Raw genomic sequence first — 16,129 nt, 5'->3', positions numbered from 1 at the left:
CTCACAATCCACGCCTTAGAGCTGTGGGTCCCTCCCCGTCACAGGAAGCACGTGGGTCCTGGGTTCAGGAGGATTCTTGAGGGGAACTTGAGGGACGGACACATTAAGAGAGCTGGACAGAAGAACGGTTTCCTTTATTGTCCTTATCTGCAGTTTCTAAAATTGACCGCTCATCCAGTATTGAAGTTGTAGCTTTTAATTTTCCGTTCCATCTTATTAAAGAGTACATCATAAGTGTTACTGAATGGCCCAGGGGAAGTTTCCCTTGCATATTGGGGAACACTGAAGTCCAGCTTTGTAGTACTTTTCAGTTTGCTCTTTCCAAAGCCCAGTTTTGAGCGTTGGTGACTATTAAGTCAGTTGTGATTATTATTGCTAGAGAGTTTTTATGAAAATATGAATTCGATTTGAATGTTTTGTCTTCTCAGATATTTTGTCTCCTCTATTTGGGACACTTGTATCTTCAGCACAGGTGAGTTTATGGTTAAGTTGTTTTTCTGGTGGTGTTGCTCTTTGTTTTTGTTTTGTTTGGTTTTGTTTGGTTTTTGATGAAAGGGGGCAGATAATTGAAGAACCCCATAAGGAAGTGTAAGTGATGGGGCCTGTGTCTCAGTCCTGTGCAGGCCCCTGAGGTGGCCATTCCCCAGCCAGCGGCGTGGAACGTGGATGCCTCCATCAGTGGGCTCCTGGCTGCGGATTAGGCTACAGGGATTGGGCTGAGAGGTCACTTTGGAAATCTCAGCCTGAGGCACTTCCTCTGGGAACACTGATAATCTCATGGGACTCTGGCGCCGTCCCCAGGGAGGTGCGGGACAGGGAGGTGAAAGCCAAGGCCAGTCTGATTTAGAAAAGTGAGAAATTTCCTGCACCTACCACAAAAAAGGTGTCTGAAAGCCACGGATACTACTGCGTGGCTGATGGCTCCTGCCAGACAGGGCTGGCCCCTTTGTGTTGATAAGTCACCTGCATGCTGCAGGCTGTCGGGTAAACGTCAGCAGACAGGTCACTTCCCTGGAGGCAGCGAAGCCATGTGTGCCTGTCCTGTTTGGCTGGGCCCCTGGAATCCTGCTCTCCAGCTGAAACCCTGGGATGTTACCTTGGCTAGATGGAGTCACTGTGTCCAGGAGGAGGGTCGGGGGTTACTCAGGTGAGGGAGGAGCCCCTGTGGGTAAGCCCAGTGCAGAACTGGGGGTCAGGATGTCAGTGTGTAAGCCCAGCAGGTGTCCACACTGTCCAGTCCCAAATGCCTGTTGACAGACCCGGCTCCTCAGACGAAAAGGAGAGGGTCTTTTCTAAAAGTCCTTTTTATAATCACCTGGAGCCGTGGTCAGCAAACTCATTAATCAGCAGAGCCAAATATCAACAGGACAACGAGTGAAATTTCTTTGGAGAGCCAAATTTTTTAAATTTAAACTATATAGGTAGGTACATTCCTTATCAAGGTAGCGCCCGCACGTGGTGTTTTGTGGAAGAGCCACACTCAAGGGGCCAAAGAGCCGCGTGTGCCTTGCGAGCCGCAGTTTGCCGACCTGGGACCTCGGGAGGAAAAGGGATCCGTTTATCAGCCCTTGTATTTACATTAATCAGCCCTCAGAAACAGCAAGTACAGATGCTGCCACAGCGTGCAGAGACAATTGCCTCAGAACCTGGCTCCCCCGCGCTCCTCTGCTGCTTCCTGGGACCAGGTGTTCCCTGCCAGGTGTAGCGTAGCTGTTAGGCTTATAAATAAAACGTGTACTTCCTCATTATTTTAGAGTTTCTTTCGATGTAGTAACCGAACAGTTCTCTGTGCGGACTGCTTGGCTGAATGACCCGTGACTTGGTTTCTTCTCTGTCCCTCCGTCCAGTTTAACTACTGCTTTGACGTGCACTGGCTCATCAGGCAGTACCCTCCGGAGTTCAGGTGAGTCCCCAGGCCGACCGGCGGCCCCGTAGCCGTGATGGGCTGAACACGCCAGACTGGTGCTTCTCTGGTAGCTGCCGGCCCTTTTCTGAATGTCCATCCAGATCATACAAACATTAAGTTATGTTGGGGAAACAGCATCTTTTGGTCTATTCTAACCACATGCATTTCTTATACAGATTTTACCATTTTTCTTCATTGCTCTGTCCAGAAGTAGATAAGGACAAATTCCAACCCAACTAAGAGAACTTTATGTCCAGGGTTTACGAGAAGGAAAAGCTGTCCGCCACCCGCTTTCCAGCCTGGGAAGCAGGCCAGCGCGCGGCCAGCACGCCACGTGTAACCAGCACGTTCACGCTGTTCGGAGAGTCAGCTTCTTAAATGACTCTTCCTTTGGTTTAAGAGTTAACAAAAGGGCCCTGGCCGGTTGGCTCAGTGGTGGAGCGTTGGCCTGGCGTGCAGAAGTCCCGGGTTCAATTCCCGGCCAGGGCACACAGGAGAGGCGCCCATCTGCTTCTCCACCCCTCCCCCTCTCCTTCCTCTCTGTCTCTCTCTTCCCCTCCTGCAGCCGAGGCTCCACTGGAGCAGGGATGGCCCGGGCGCTGGGGATGGCTCCTTGGTCTCTGCCCCAGGCGCTAGAGTGGCTCTGGTCGCAACAGAGCGACGCCCCGGAGGGGCAGAGCATCGCCCCTGGTGGGCGTGCCAGGTGGATCCCGGTTGGGCGCATGCGGGAGTCTGTCTGACTGTCTCCCCATTTCCAGCTTCAGAAAAATACAAAAAAAAAAAAAGAGTTAACAAAGGGGTCCCAGGGCCTTCCCTTATTCAGGGCATAGATCTTCAGTCCGTCTTCTGGAGCTCCTCAGCCTGGGGTTCGGCGATAGAGACCAGGTAGACAGCATCACACAGGGTGCACCTGTCCCAGGGTCTAACACGTTTCCACGCAGACTCCACAACAAGTAAGGTCGAGGAATGCACATGCAGGAAAAATGATTGTCAGGTCTTCAAAGTCCGTGGTGCGTTTAGGGGTCAGGTGGTGGAAACCGTCGTTCACACTAGGTGAAATGCCGCTGAAATTTCCCAAGGCTTTGGCACTCCAGGGCTTGTACTTGACCTGGGATCTGTAGGATTAGTTTTAGGTGCATTGACAGAAAACCCAAAGTAACAGTGGCTTAAACAAGAGAGAGAGGAACTGGACTAAGCAATCCAGGGGGAAGATGTTGGAGGTCTGGATCGGGGACCACCATGGTTCTCAGACACTCGCCTTCTGCCTTTCTGTGCCAACTGCCCCTGGGTGGCTTCAGTCACCAGTCACCTTGAGGTCCAGGATGGCACCTGGAGCTCCAGATTCCTGCTCTGTGTCCCGGGGGCAAGAGAGAGAGGGAGGGAGAAGGGTGACAGCGTGTGTCCCTTCTGTGCCCCTCTGAGCAGCCTTCCCGGAAGTCCCACTCCCCACCCGCTCATATTTCAGTGAGCGGCACTCAGTCACAGGACAGGAACCAGCTGTGATGAGGCTGGGCACGCCCTGTCCTGAGGAAGATCGGGTTTTGTTAGGAGAGAAGAGAGAGGACATGGGAGGCCACGCGCTGTCTGCCGCAGGCGCCCCTTCTAGTTGCGTTGTCACTTTTGTCACTCAGCCCTTGGCTTCTCGAAGACCTTGAAATCAAATTGTCACACCTTCCCAGTGTTGCCAAAGTACCGCCTGTAATTCCTTGTGTGTCTGCTATGGGTTGGATTGTGTCACCCCAAGAGGTCCATCTATTGGAGTGCCTCAGAATGTCACCTTATTTGGAAGTGGGTTTTCTCAGGGCTAATCAAGTTAAAATGAGGTGATTAGGGTGTGGCTTATTCTAATATCACTGGTGTCCGTGTAAGAAGGGGAGACCTGGACACCAACTCATACAGAATGAAGACACAGGGAGAGCAGCACCCAGCAGCGAGGAGACAGGCCTGGAGCAGACCCTCCCTCACAAGGAACTGACCCGGCTGACACCTTGACCTCGGACCTGTTTTCACAACCATGAGACAAAGCATGCCTGTTGGTTAAGCCCCCCCGGTGTGTGGCATGTTCTTAAGGCCGCCCCAGCAAACTAACGCAGTGCCCACTGGACTCTCGGTACCTGTAGCCAAGGGGCAGAGGGTCCTGACTGTCCCACACCCGCTCAGATCCCAGAGGCTTATACTGCCTCCCGTGTTGTCGTTCAGATACTGCCTATAGTAGGGTTTTCCAGAAAAACAGAACCAAGGAGATCCATACGTGGAGACTTACTACAGGCAGCTGACTCAGTCAGGAAGAGAACAAATTCTCCCTCCGCTGCTTTTCTGCTCAGCTGTCAGTGGACTGGGTGGTGCCCGCCCACACTGGGGAGGGCGTTCTGCCTTCCTGAGTCCACCAATCCAGAGGCTCATGTCACCTGGAAGCCCCCTCACAGACACACCCAGAAATATCTGGACACCCCCTGGCCCAGGCAAGTCGACATGTAAAATTAACCGTCACAACTGTCTTTTTGTGAGAGTTCATGGAACCAATAAATCTGAAGGAATTAATGCAGACTTCAACTTCCGTCAGTAACGTTTTTCTTTTGTTTATTAAAAAAGCCCTGATGATCTGATGACACTAATGATTTCTAGGTGATGGATGCGTGAGTTTCTCTCACCTTGTTCCCTGTACAGCTGTTCTAGTTGTAAAATAGGAAGAAGTTGGGGAGGTGTTTCTTATTTTATTTGTACGCACATGTTAGGATACAGTTCCCGGATTAGGTAGCCAGGCCTCTGTACCAGGAATGCATTTTCTATCATGTTACTTTCCAGTTGAGTGTTGCCCCTCCGTGTGGGATAGAGAACCACTGTGCGCCATCACTGATAGGTGCGGAAGTAGCGTCAGGTGTTCATCTTGCTTGATTGCTCATCGGAGAACAATCCAGTGTTTGCATGTTGGGAGTGCTTGTAAAGGTGTATTGATTTCTAAGGACTGTGTCGCTTTGAATTAACTGGAGAAGATCGTAGATCCCTTAGGAGGCGTTTTACTCTATTCCTGAAGAGCGTTTTTATGTTGTCCTTTAGGAATTCAAAAATACAACATCTTCACTCGACCTTGGGCTCGGTTTCATTGGAATATAACTACCTTTAATGAATCGGCACCGAGCTGCGGACCCGGGCCTGTTCACGCCTGTGTCCTGGGAGTCGAGTGCAGTACCCAGCACACAGTAGGAGCTTGGTGGATGTAGGTAGGCCTAGTAAGGTTCCAAAAGAGGAAAGAGGGAAGACCATCATAGTATACAACACTGATTTTATATCTTTTAATCCATCTGAATGTAAACATATGAACACAGAGCTAACTATTTGCCCTTTGGGACCAAAGAAGAGGATTCGTTACTCAAGGACTTTCTTGAGTCACCACCCCCCTGGGGCACAGTAGGGCTTCAGGATCAGGCCACATGGTTAATGAAGATGAACTGACCACTGCTGTGTGTTAGCCCTCCTCTGAGTCGCCCCACAGGCCAGAAGCACGTGGGGATGATGAGGAAGCTGGCACCCCCTCTCTGGGCAAGCGTCCAGCTTTATGAACGATGTCTCTGAAATACTTCGGGTCTCTTTTCAGGAAGAAACCAGTCCTGCTGGTGCACGGCGACAAGCGAGAAGCCAAGGCTCACTTACACGCCGAGGCGAAGCCTTACGAGAACGTCTCCCTCTGCCAGGTGAGCTGCGTGTTGCTCTGGAGACGGATCGTGCTTGGTGGGAGAGTCGGAAGGCGATGTAGACATTTCCTCGACCGCCTGCCTAGAGCAGGAGTCCTCTCTCCAGCATCCCCAGCAGATACCTGTCTAGCTCTGGCTTGGTGCTTCCCGAGGTTAGAAAGATTTTTATGCTGACCTCATATCTGTGTTAGACAGGGTTCCTCAGGGAAACAGCCTATGGGAGTGGGGGGTGAGATGTGTGGAGGCTACTGACAAGTCCAAAATCCAGGGAAGAACAGGTGTAGTGTTTTGAGTCCACAGGCAGCCTGGAGACCAGATGCCCTCTTCCTTGGAGGAGTTGGTCTTTTTTCTCTCAAGGCCTTCAACTGATTGGATGAGGCCCACCTCCGTTGCGGAGGGTAATGTTTTGCTCAGAGCCTACTATCATAAATGTTCATCTCATCTAAAAATACCTTCAGTGCAGCATCTGACCAAATGTCTGGATACTGTGGCCCAGCCAACTCACTACATAAAGTTAACCATCACAGTCTTCTTCCTTGTGGCTTCTGCACGTTGGTCCTAATTTTCTCCCGTGGAGCCACATGGGATGATTCCTCAATATAAGATATTGAAGACATCTCTCTTAGGGGGTCTCACTGTCTTCAGTGGTATTGGTTGGAATCCCGTGGACTCCCTGTCTCTCCCCAAACTCTGGTCCTCCTCTGGCTGCCTCTAGTCAGTGTGCCTCTAACAGCCTGCGTTTCGGCACTGGGATTCAGCCACTGCACTTTATAGAGCTGGAGTTTGAAAAGGTTCCTTTCCCCAGCGTATCTGTGGCTCACGTTATTCACAGACATGCCTTTGTTTAGCAGTGCCTAAAATCCCATTGTTTTCTCAAAACAGAAGATTCTCATTACACTAAAAATGGTCAGAAAATAAAAGAACATAGGAATCTTGAAAACAAATGGTTGAATCAATAGAAATCGTGTTTTTAAATAATAGACTGCTCACAAAAATTAGGAGATATCTCAAAATGAACATGAAGCGATAAAATATCCCCTAATTTTGTGAGCAGTGTACCTGTCCTGAAAAGTGGTGTACCTGGTGGTGTGCTCCAGACTGGCCACTAGAGGGCGTAACGAGCCGCTGTTTTCCAAACTGCAAAGCTGCTCGGAAGCTCCCAGATTAGTCTGAGGTACAGAAGGATTGTGGCCCCACCCTGACCTGTTAAAGACCTTGATGTCTTTTCTGTAAGATGATTTCTTGACTTTGACATCAGTTGAAAAGTCAATGGATGCTAACAGTACTTCCATTTTGTAACTGTGGGGCCGGAGGCCAGAGATTGAGACCTGCCGGTGGTCAGGGTGCAGACTGCCTGGGTTCCCTCCCGGCCCTCCGTGTCCTGGCTGTGTCATTCCGGCTCATCGGTGGGCCTCCGTAAGCCCAACGCCTTCATCTCTGAAGGGGATCGCTAATACTCTTCTTCACAGGATTGTTGTACAAGGGATTTGCTGCATTTGCCTCCCAGAGAAAAGCACCCATTAAGTATGATCTGTTGAAGTTATCCTCCGTGATTTTGGGCTTCGACTTGCCCAGAGTCACACAGCTTACAGTAGACCGAAACTCAAAAGACAAGTCTCTTGACCATTGCTTTTTCTGAGCTAAATATCAATGTACAGAGCGGCAGTATGCATTCGGGTTTTGTAATCCTAAAGACATCAAATCCAGTTCCCTGCTCTCCCGTCTGTGCCAGACCGCACAATGCATGCTGGCCGGCGCGCACCCCCAGACACCGAGCGTAAGAGTGCAGTGGACTGGGCCACCTGTCCCTGAGCACCTGGCCTCCTCACCGGTGTGCTCCAGCCACTGGCCACTGCCTCCAGCTGCAGACCCGCCACCTGCCACGTGGTTGGCGGGCAGGGGTTGTGGCAGTACTTGCCTCCAACTGGAGAGTGATAGCTGGGACAGCCCCCTTTCCTGTGCACTGGAAACACTGTCTCATTTGCTCCTAACAGCTGTCTGAATCCCCTAACAGGACCGTCAGTTTAAAGAGGAGTAAGACAGGCACAGAGTGTAAAGCTAGGGTTTGTGCATTCCTAACGGCTATTTTGACATTTCTCTTTCAGCTCTTTCATAGCCTACATCTTAGGCATGTTCTGCTTAACCAAGGTCTTGCTGGACTGGGTGTTAGATACAGTGTTTTACTTCCCCACCGGCACCTCTTTTGTTCCTGAAGGTGTCATTTTGTAACACAAAAATGGATTTAATTATCTTCTTTATTTTCAGCACTTGCTATGTTATTAGTATAAGAAAACTTCTGTTTTAACATCATAACACAAGTCTTTCTGCTGCCAGTACATTTGGTGTTTTCTGAATGTGCTCTGAAAACTTTCTGCTTTTGTTAATTTCTGTATAAGCCAAATATCTCATTATAAAACTTTGCATGAAGTCTCATTTGTTTTTATTAGCTTTTTGACAACTAAAGAAGTTAAGCTTTTCGACTTCTAATTACCATGAAAATGCAGAAAATATTGAATCATTTTGAGTATCTTTTTAAAAAATAAGTGTGTTGTGTTTTTTTTTAATTGAGCCTCATTGGATAGTATAAAAGCTGTATTTTTGATTAAGGTCTTGTCCACTAGAGGGCAGTAAAGGCAGTTAAGAAAAGAAAGTTAACCTGAACCTTTTCTAATATTATATTTCCAATAGATTATTGAGTTGTTTGTTTTTTAAATAAGTAACTTGACTTCTTTTTCATCCTAGGCAAAGTTGGACATTGCATTTGGAACACATCACACGTAAGTAATTTTTATGAAATGGGAGAGAGTATGATTTTAATAGACCAAAGGATGCTATTCAAAAAGTGCCCTTCGAGGAACTCACATGCGATGATTTTGTGTGTGGAGGGGGTCGGAGGCACTATCCATAAGGAATTAGAGGGAGTGGAGCTGTTTTCTAACAGCCGTGAGACAAAATACTAGGATCTGGCTCTCAACTGAACCTCTGCTAGTTTCTGCTTTCAGTTCAGCACGTTTGTTTTTGGAGAATAGACACTGTGGTGTGTGGTCCGTGGTTACTGACTGCTGTACGTATCTTAGTAACGTGGCTGTGGGTTACACTACTTTAAAGAGAGTCCTGTGATTTTTATAAGATTCTGAGTTGCATCAAATAGAATATTGTTAGGTCAGCTCCATTCTGGGATTGGGGAAAGAAAAAAAAAACCTGTTTATGAAAAGTTCTCAATTCAAGAGGCCGATGTCTGTCCCATCTTAACATATCTCAGAAATTCCTTTTACAATACTTTTCTGAGACCTTGCAAACCGCAGATAGGAAGAACTTTTCTATTACTTCCTACTGGACACATTGTACCAGACTGCGAACTTGCCTCCTGTTCTAGGCTAATTTTACAGCTGTTTTTGCTGAGTCCTTTTGCATAATTGGTTCCATAAATGAGAATAAGGAATAGGACGTGTTTATCCCTATTTCAGTTTTTTTACAAGTCCTATTTCTCCGGAAAGGATTTGTGAAAGGAATATGACAAAACCTTATTTTTCTGCTAGTCCAGCAGAAGAAACAGGTAGCTGGCTGTTTCTGGCATGTTCTTTCAGGTGTCTGGGGGACAGAGAGGGGTCTCTAGGGGGGTGTGAGTCCTGGGATCAGTTTTCCCGGTGTTACAGTGACCTGAAATGAGGGCTTACAATCATCTTTTTCTTTGCGCACTCAGAACTGTATTTTGCCATTTGCTTTCAAAGGAGGAACCAGAGCAGAAAGAGTCGAGCCATTTCATAAAGGACACCTACTAGCCCTCCGTGATCTGGTCGTAGACACCCTTGAGTGCATGCCACAGCCTTTACCAGCCGCCCCTAGTTGGAAGTGTCAGTCTAACAGAGGGCAGGGCTTGAGGGCTGGAGAGTGGACTCAGACACCCAGCCCCAGCACCTCTTACTCTCCGCATAGTGCTGAGCTCGCAGGGTGCTGATTTCAGCAGCTGGTGGAGATGGCACCGAAGGAGGCAGCTCAGCACCTGGCCCAGACCACCCGTGCGCAGACCGCATTCTGTGCCAGCGGTCAGCGTTTGATGGGCAGAGTCACCCTGTATTAACGTGCTAGTAAGTAGCAGCAGAGTGTGCTTTCGTCACAGGAGGGACAGAATGTGCTGAGCCTGGCCGGGATCCAGTTCACGGGTGTTCGGTTGAGCCTAGTGGGGCTATCTTTTCTGGATACTGTGGGTTTGTTTTTGTTTTTTTTTTTTCATTTTTCCGAAGCTGGAAACAGGGAGGCAGTCAGACTCCCGCATGCGCCCGACCGGGATCCACCCGGCATGCCCACCAGGGGGCGATGCTCTGCCCCTCTGGGGCATCGCTCTGTTGCGTCCTGAGCCATTCTAGCGCCTGAGGCAGAGGCCACAGAGCCATTCCCAGCATCGGGGCCATCTTTGCTCCAATGGAGCCTCACTGCGGGAGGGGAAGAGAGAGACAGAGAGGAAGGAGAGGGGGAGGGGTGGAGAAGCAGATGGGCGCCTCTCCTGTGTGCCCTGGCTGGGAATCAACCCGGGACTCCTGCACGCCAGGCCGACGCTCTACCACTGAGCCAACCGGCCAGGGCTTGTGTGTTTTTTTTATATGATTTAAAGTATGATTTGGTCCTTCGTTTAACAGACTAGAGGACTCACGTGGATGCAGTTTTCCTTGGGCTAGTGCTGGAGACAGGAATTTTTGTCTGCTTACTGCTGAACCGGACTCATCGTTTCCCTGTGGTCCACCCCGCCCTCCCCAAGGAATAAACACACTTTACAAGTTATCTCCCGCCCCCCGCCGCCTCTGCCCCTCCCCCACAACGTAAGCACTGCAGGTTAAACCCAACAGAGCCCTGCATTCGGAGCTGTAAAAGCCTAAGGAGTAATTACAACACAGCCTCTCCCCACCACAGAGTGTGTGCGGCTCACGCTTTGTGAAGATGGCAGTGTCTTTCTTGTAAGCGGTAGACCTCACCTTGAAATGACTTTCAGTTGCTCCTTTGCAGATGTCTTTAGGAATTACTCATTAAATAGCGAGTAGATTCTTGAGACACAGCTGTTGGGGATGTGAATTGTTTCGGGACGTAGTAGGTTTTGTTCTTGCAGCAGGACAGAGGTGAATTAGGGAAGGAGGATATTGGGTAAAGGAATGTTTTTTTAGGCTTGCTCGCTTGTACTGGGGCAGTGCCCGGTGTGTCTAGTCTCTGGAAGGCTGCTGCTTGCCCTCAGGGCGGCAGATTGCACATTGCGGACTGCCTTCCTGCTTGGGAGAGGCGATTGTTTGCTACTGTTTGCTGGAGAAGGGGTTTTTCCCCAGCCCCTTTTGCTGGGAGTAGAGAGAAAGAGAGAGAGAGAGCTGAGAGGCTGGGGAGCCCTGCTGAGGCTGGTGGGGGCCTGTGAGTCCGGCTGAGTCTGGAGTGCTGAGGGGCTTGGGAGCCCTGAGTGAGAGGGAAGCGGTCTTCCCTGCCTGTTTGCTCGTCCGCCGTTTAGAGACTCTAATAAACGGAATGGCCCACCGTCCTCTGGCTCTGCTGTTCCTTTACCATCTGCCCGAATCCAGTGAGAACCTGCGTGGCCATGGTGGCGGCCACTGGCCTCACAGGAAACCCTTCCAGCGCTGGGTGACGGGCGTGAACCACCTCCCCGACTTGGCAGAGTGGAGCTACCAGAGAAAGGGGAAGTGGCCTTTGAGACCATGGTCACTTTAGCAAGCACTTGACCGTGGGCTCTGCAGAGCCTGTGGAGGTGACCAGATGCAGCCCCGTCCGCCAGGGGCCCGTAGTCCTGTGAGGTACGGTTGACATGCTCTGTCCATATGGCTGTAGGATTCAGGACGGGGAAGCCACGGGGAGGAGAGGAGGCACTCTTGAGTCAGTGACTTTGGGAGCCCTGAATGGAAAGGTAAGTGTTTCCCGCTGTGTGTTTTTACTCGCTTGCTGAGAGTGAGTCTAGAATAAAGGAAATGGCCCACCAGTTCCTGGCTCTGTTGTTTCCTCACCGTCTGTCCGAATCAAATGCGAACCTGCGTTGGCCAGGCGGCTGTGACGGTGGCCGTGGCCACTGGCTTTACAGATGCCATGCAATCCCAGGGTGGCTCTTGCAAAGGTTTAGAATCCTAAACTTTTGGGTTTCTCCAGAGCTAGGAACAAAGTTCGCTGGGTGGTCCGGTGACTCCCTGGGCGGGAAGGAGGGAAAGTGGTGCAAGTCACTGTCCAGTGTCCCTACTTAACCGGGGGGGGGGGGGTGTCGCAGGTGAACTAACGGGAGGACCACAGGCCAGGCGGGAGGTGAACTAACGGGACGACCACGGGCCAGGCGGGAGGTGAACAAACGGGACGACCACGGGCCAGGCGGGAGGTGAACTAACAGGACGACCACGGGCCAGGCGGGAGGTGAACTAACGGGACGACCACGGGCCAGGCGGGAGGTGAACTAACGGGACGACCACGGGCCAGGCGGGAGGTGAACTAACGGGACGACCACGGGCCAGGCGGGAGGTGAACTAATGTGACGACCACGGGCCAGGCGGGAGGTGAACTAACGGGAGGACCACGGGCCAGGCTGGAGGTGAACTAACGGGAGGACCACAGGCCAGGCTGGAGGTGAACTAACGGGACGACCACGGGCCAGGCGGGAGGTGAACTAACGGGAGGATCACAGGCCAGGCGGGAGGTGAACTAACGGGACGACCACGGGCCAGGCGGGAGGTGAACTAACGTGACGACCACGGGCCAGGCGGGAGGTGAACTAACAGGACGACCACGGGCCAGGCGGGAGGTGAACTAATGTGACGACCACGGGCCAGGCGGGAGGTGAACTAACGGGAGGACCACAGGCCAGGCTGGAGGTGAACTAACGGGACGACCACGGGCCAGGCGGGAGGTGAACTAACGGGACGACCACGGGCCAGGCGGGAGGTGAACTAACGGGACAACCACAGGCCAGGCCGGACGTGCGTCTTTCCACGTCCATCCGCAGTCCCCGTGCTCAGCTAGATCACCCCATCCCCCGCCTCGCCTCCTCCCACCCTCCCCTCCTATGGTGGAAGTGTGCAACACCAACACCCCCCCCCCGTCCCTCCCTGAGGGAGCCATGCGTTGTGAGCGGAGACCCAGCGCGCATCTGACGCTGGCCAGCCCTCCCTGGGGTGCACTTTGTGGTTCTGCCTCCTCCCCCAGCACAGGCTCTGCAGCTGGCGTGGGCGTGATGGCGCGTTCTCCGGTTCGCCGTGGGCAGCTCGCATGCGGGCGTCCGGTAGGCCCCGAGAACAGCACCTGGCCCCTGGTGCTCTGCCCACGTCGGTGTCTTTCCCCTTCACAGGAATGGCCTCAGAGTGGGGAGGGGTCCCTTCTTCTGTCCCCGCAGCTCAGTAGGTAATCTGCAGGTCAGCGTTCTTCGAGGGAAACCTACTTCTGACTATTTTATATCCATTTTTAATTGAGACCCGATTGGCATATGCCGTTCTGTCCCTGAAGGACTCCTGTGACTCCCCTTAATTCGTTCACAGTCCCGCGTGACGGGACTCACTGACATGAGTGCGTGAGTTCCCTGATAATTGATGCCTTGCTTTGTGGAAATATTTGTAAAACTCGTATCATGAATTCATAACTGGCGTGTTCTTAATTACGACCAGCTGCTAATTTGGAAACTACATAAATTTGCCCAGATTTCGGGATGCACATGTCACAAATAGAAAGAAGATTGGCTCAGCAGCTGTCACTTTTACAGCTTGGCATTAATCTACTGTCTGCCAGCGTGGGCCACAGTCTCGTTCCGGCAAGCGCTGCATCTCCTTCTCCACTCTGTCGTTCTTTTCCACGTCTTTTTGTGCTAACCCCATCCTGCCCAAACGGTGTCCCTGTCGTCTGTGTGAGAGAACCGGTGTGAACTGACTGACGTCAGTAAATATTAAGTAGCATTTTGGTCTCAATAGAAACAACTAGTCAGGCATAGTTTCTGCCTTAAGGAGTGGATCTCTGCTTGTGTAGAGAGCTTAGACTCCTGAAATAATTAGGAAACAATCAGGAGGCCAAAAGTCATGCAACAGTAGATGACAAAGGAAAGCAAGGTGTTTAAGGACTCAAGGGGCGGGGGGTGTACAGGCAAGTGTTCTACAAAGTGCATAGTGTGTTTCATTTTCACAACAACCCTGTGGTGTAGAAAAGGGGTTGATCCTTCCCGTTAAACACAAAGACGGTTCAGGGGCACAGAATGACTTGGGGATGTATAAAGGACTTCCCTGGGGTCACTGGGCTTCTGCCCGGTGAAGACTGGCTTAGGTCTTCCAGCCTTTGAAGGGAAAGCTCTTATTCATACACCGTTCCCCTCTGCCTCGTGGATATTGAACGGGAGAAGTCTGTGCTGCCTGGGGAAGCCCTGCGGGAAAGAGAGGACTCAACTCAGACTGTAACGGAGGGGAAAAGGGAAGGTTGGCCTCAAGCCCAGGTGCACTGGGGACAAGTGTGGATCTGCGGAGTAGGGTATGAAAATGAAGCCTCTTTCAAAAGGTTTTTAAAACTGCAACCCGCAATATGAAATGCATTTGACATTTCAGTCAACGCACACGTCCATGCTTATACGGTTAAGCAAGTTTCAGAAACCAGTACCGAATTAAATATAGGCAACACACTCTTGAGTCTATACCTTATTTTGTTGCCATTTTAAAAAAATGCTAGTAATGGCCCAGTGAGAGGTTGTGACCATACTTTGAAAGACACTGGACGGGACGCTTCCTGTGGTCCCTAATAGTAACAGGATGCTGAATACGATAATGGCCACCCTGGGGACAGGGCCCCGAGGGCCAGGACTGGCCCCGTGGACACAATGGGGCAGAAGTTCACGGGCCACCGAATACTTGGAGCATTTGGGAAGGTGGTTTTCTGTCTCGCACGTGGGCAGACTTGGATAACGTGTAGAGGAAGGAGGATTATAAACGGTAGAAGTCTGGGTGATGGAAGGTTTAAAGAATTCCTGAGGTAATTACATTTGCATTAGAAAGGTATTACTTTTTTTTTTTCTTCAGTACTGTTTGTTAATGCTTTTGGACGCCTTTTCTGTTGTTCAAGGAAAATGATGCTTCTGCTCTACGAAGAAGGCCTCCGGGTCGTCATCCACACGGCCAACCTCATCCGGGAAGACTGGCACCAGAAGACGCAAGGGTGCGTGGTTCTGCTCGCTTCACCCCGCGGCCCCGCTGTGTCTGCGGAGACGGGGCAAACGCCAGACTTTTTTTTTTTTTTTTTCCTATCATTTTAATTATAAAAATCCCCACACCTATGGCATGGAAAAATGCACATGCAGGAGAAAACGATAACGTTCCTTTAGGACCTCCCCCCAGGTGCTCTGTCCTGAGGCGTCCGTGTTCCTGGTTAGTACATAGTGATCCACAACCATCCCTGTTCTACGTGGGAACCCAGGTCGGTGTCTGCATACACGGACGGGGTTTTCTCCATCGTTTTCACCAAGCGGCATCGTAGGCGCTCTGCAGCCACGTGCGTCCAAGCACGCAAGGCAGGAAAGAGGGTGCCGGGTGCAAGGGCTGAACCCCTGTGTCTCCGGAGGTGAGACCTGCTGGATCGGGTCGCCTTCCGCTCTCCACGTGGCCCGTGCCCCCTGGTGCTCAGGCTGGGCGCTGCCCAGCGAGTCACAGGAAAATGTGGGGCTTCATCCTGTGCTGAAAATGGCCCTAAGCCCCAGTCAGCGGCCTTTCCCGCAAAACACACCCGCACTGCTGGACCCTTAAAGCCTTGGACGTGTTCATGGGGCGGTGAGTCTCGGGGAGACTTGAACACGAGGGTTGTCCAGGCGTTGTTTATACTGCTAACCCTTTGTCCTCGGTGCACATGTGTTAGGTCTCGTTTTCTATCTCTTTTTCAAGAGGGCTATGGGTTTACTTTTAGGGATTTGCCCAAAGCAGGGTAACCATTGTTCTCCCTCCTGGTAAGCCCCTGATTGTGACTCACTTCCACTTAACTTTCTTTCATGTAAGCCACTAGGGGCAGCCTTGCTTCCTGGTAATGAGGGTTAGGAGCCGGTTAGGAGCCTTCTGTGTTAGAAGACGCTCGGGCATTCGTCCAGCAGCCTTTAAGGGTCAAGTGCCCTCTACCGTCACCTCCCCTGCCAGCCTTGTCCCACATCTCACGCCAGCCTGTGCTAGAACCCCTAATGTGGGGTGTGTCAGCTAACTGAGTCCCAGTCCCACCTTGGGTTGGGCTGACAGAGAGAACCTTCCGGCCCCCACCTCTGGGCCCGCTTCGACCTGAGTGTGCACGTGGGAGAAGAGGTTCCTCTCTTCCCTACGACGGTCTGTCTGGGTCGAGAGGTGGCCCTGTGCCCGGAGCTGACATCACTTGTTCCCTCCCCGGCCACAGCAGGTGGCTTGGCACCCCACCCCTAGTTCCTGACAGTTTTCCTTCACACGTGTTTAGTCTGAGTGTCACACTGAAAACACACTCCTGCAGCGCAGTGGGACAGCGCCTGGTCCAGGGCTGGGGTCGCCGCTCTGTCCCAGGAGCCCCAGCAGCGGGCTCTCCGTCC

The 16,129-nt window shown here is 51.4% G+C and overlaps 1 protein-coding gene across 4 annotated transcripts in view; it reads left to right on the top strand.

The window, feature by feature from the left end:
* TDP1 (tyrosyl-DNA phosphodiesterase 1) overlaps positions 1-16,129 on the top strand; it is a 67,705-nt gene that overhangs the window by 3,584 nt on the left and 47,992 nt on the right. For all 4 annotated transcript variants that reach the window (XM_066276083.1, XM_066276085.1, XM_066276086.1 and 1 more), the window contains exons 3-7: positions 429-472; positions 1,848-1,903; positions 5,502-5,598; positions 8,341-8,375; positions 14,659-14,751. In XM_066276083.1, the coding sequence (XP_066132180.1) occupies positions 429-472; positions 1,848-1,903; positions 5,502-5,598; positions 8,341-8,375; positions 14,659-14,751 (325 nt within the window). The remainder of the gene's footprint in view (positions 1-428; positions 473-1,847; positions 1,904-5,501; positions 5,599-8,340; positions 8,376-14,658; positions 14,752-16,129) is intronic.

Source organism: Saccopteryx bilineata, chromosome 4 (genome assembly GCF_036850765.1).
Source record: "Saccopteryx bilineata isolate mSacBil1 chromosome 4, mSacBil1_pri_phased_curated, whole genome shotgun sequence".
Taxonomy (NCBI): Eukaryota; Metazoa; Chordata; class Mammalia; order Chiroptera; family Emballonuridae; genus Saccopteryx; species Saccopteryx bilineata.
Note: the sequence above shows the minus strand (reverse complement) of the source record. Positions and strands in the feature narration are given on the sequence as shown.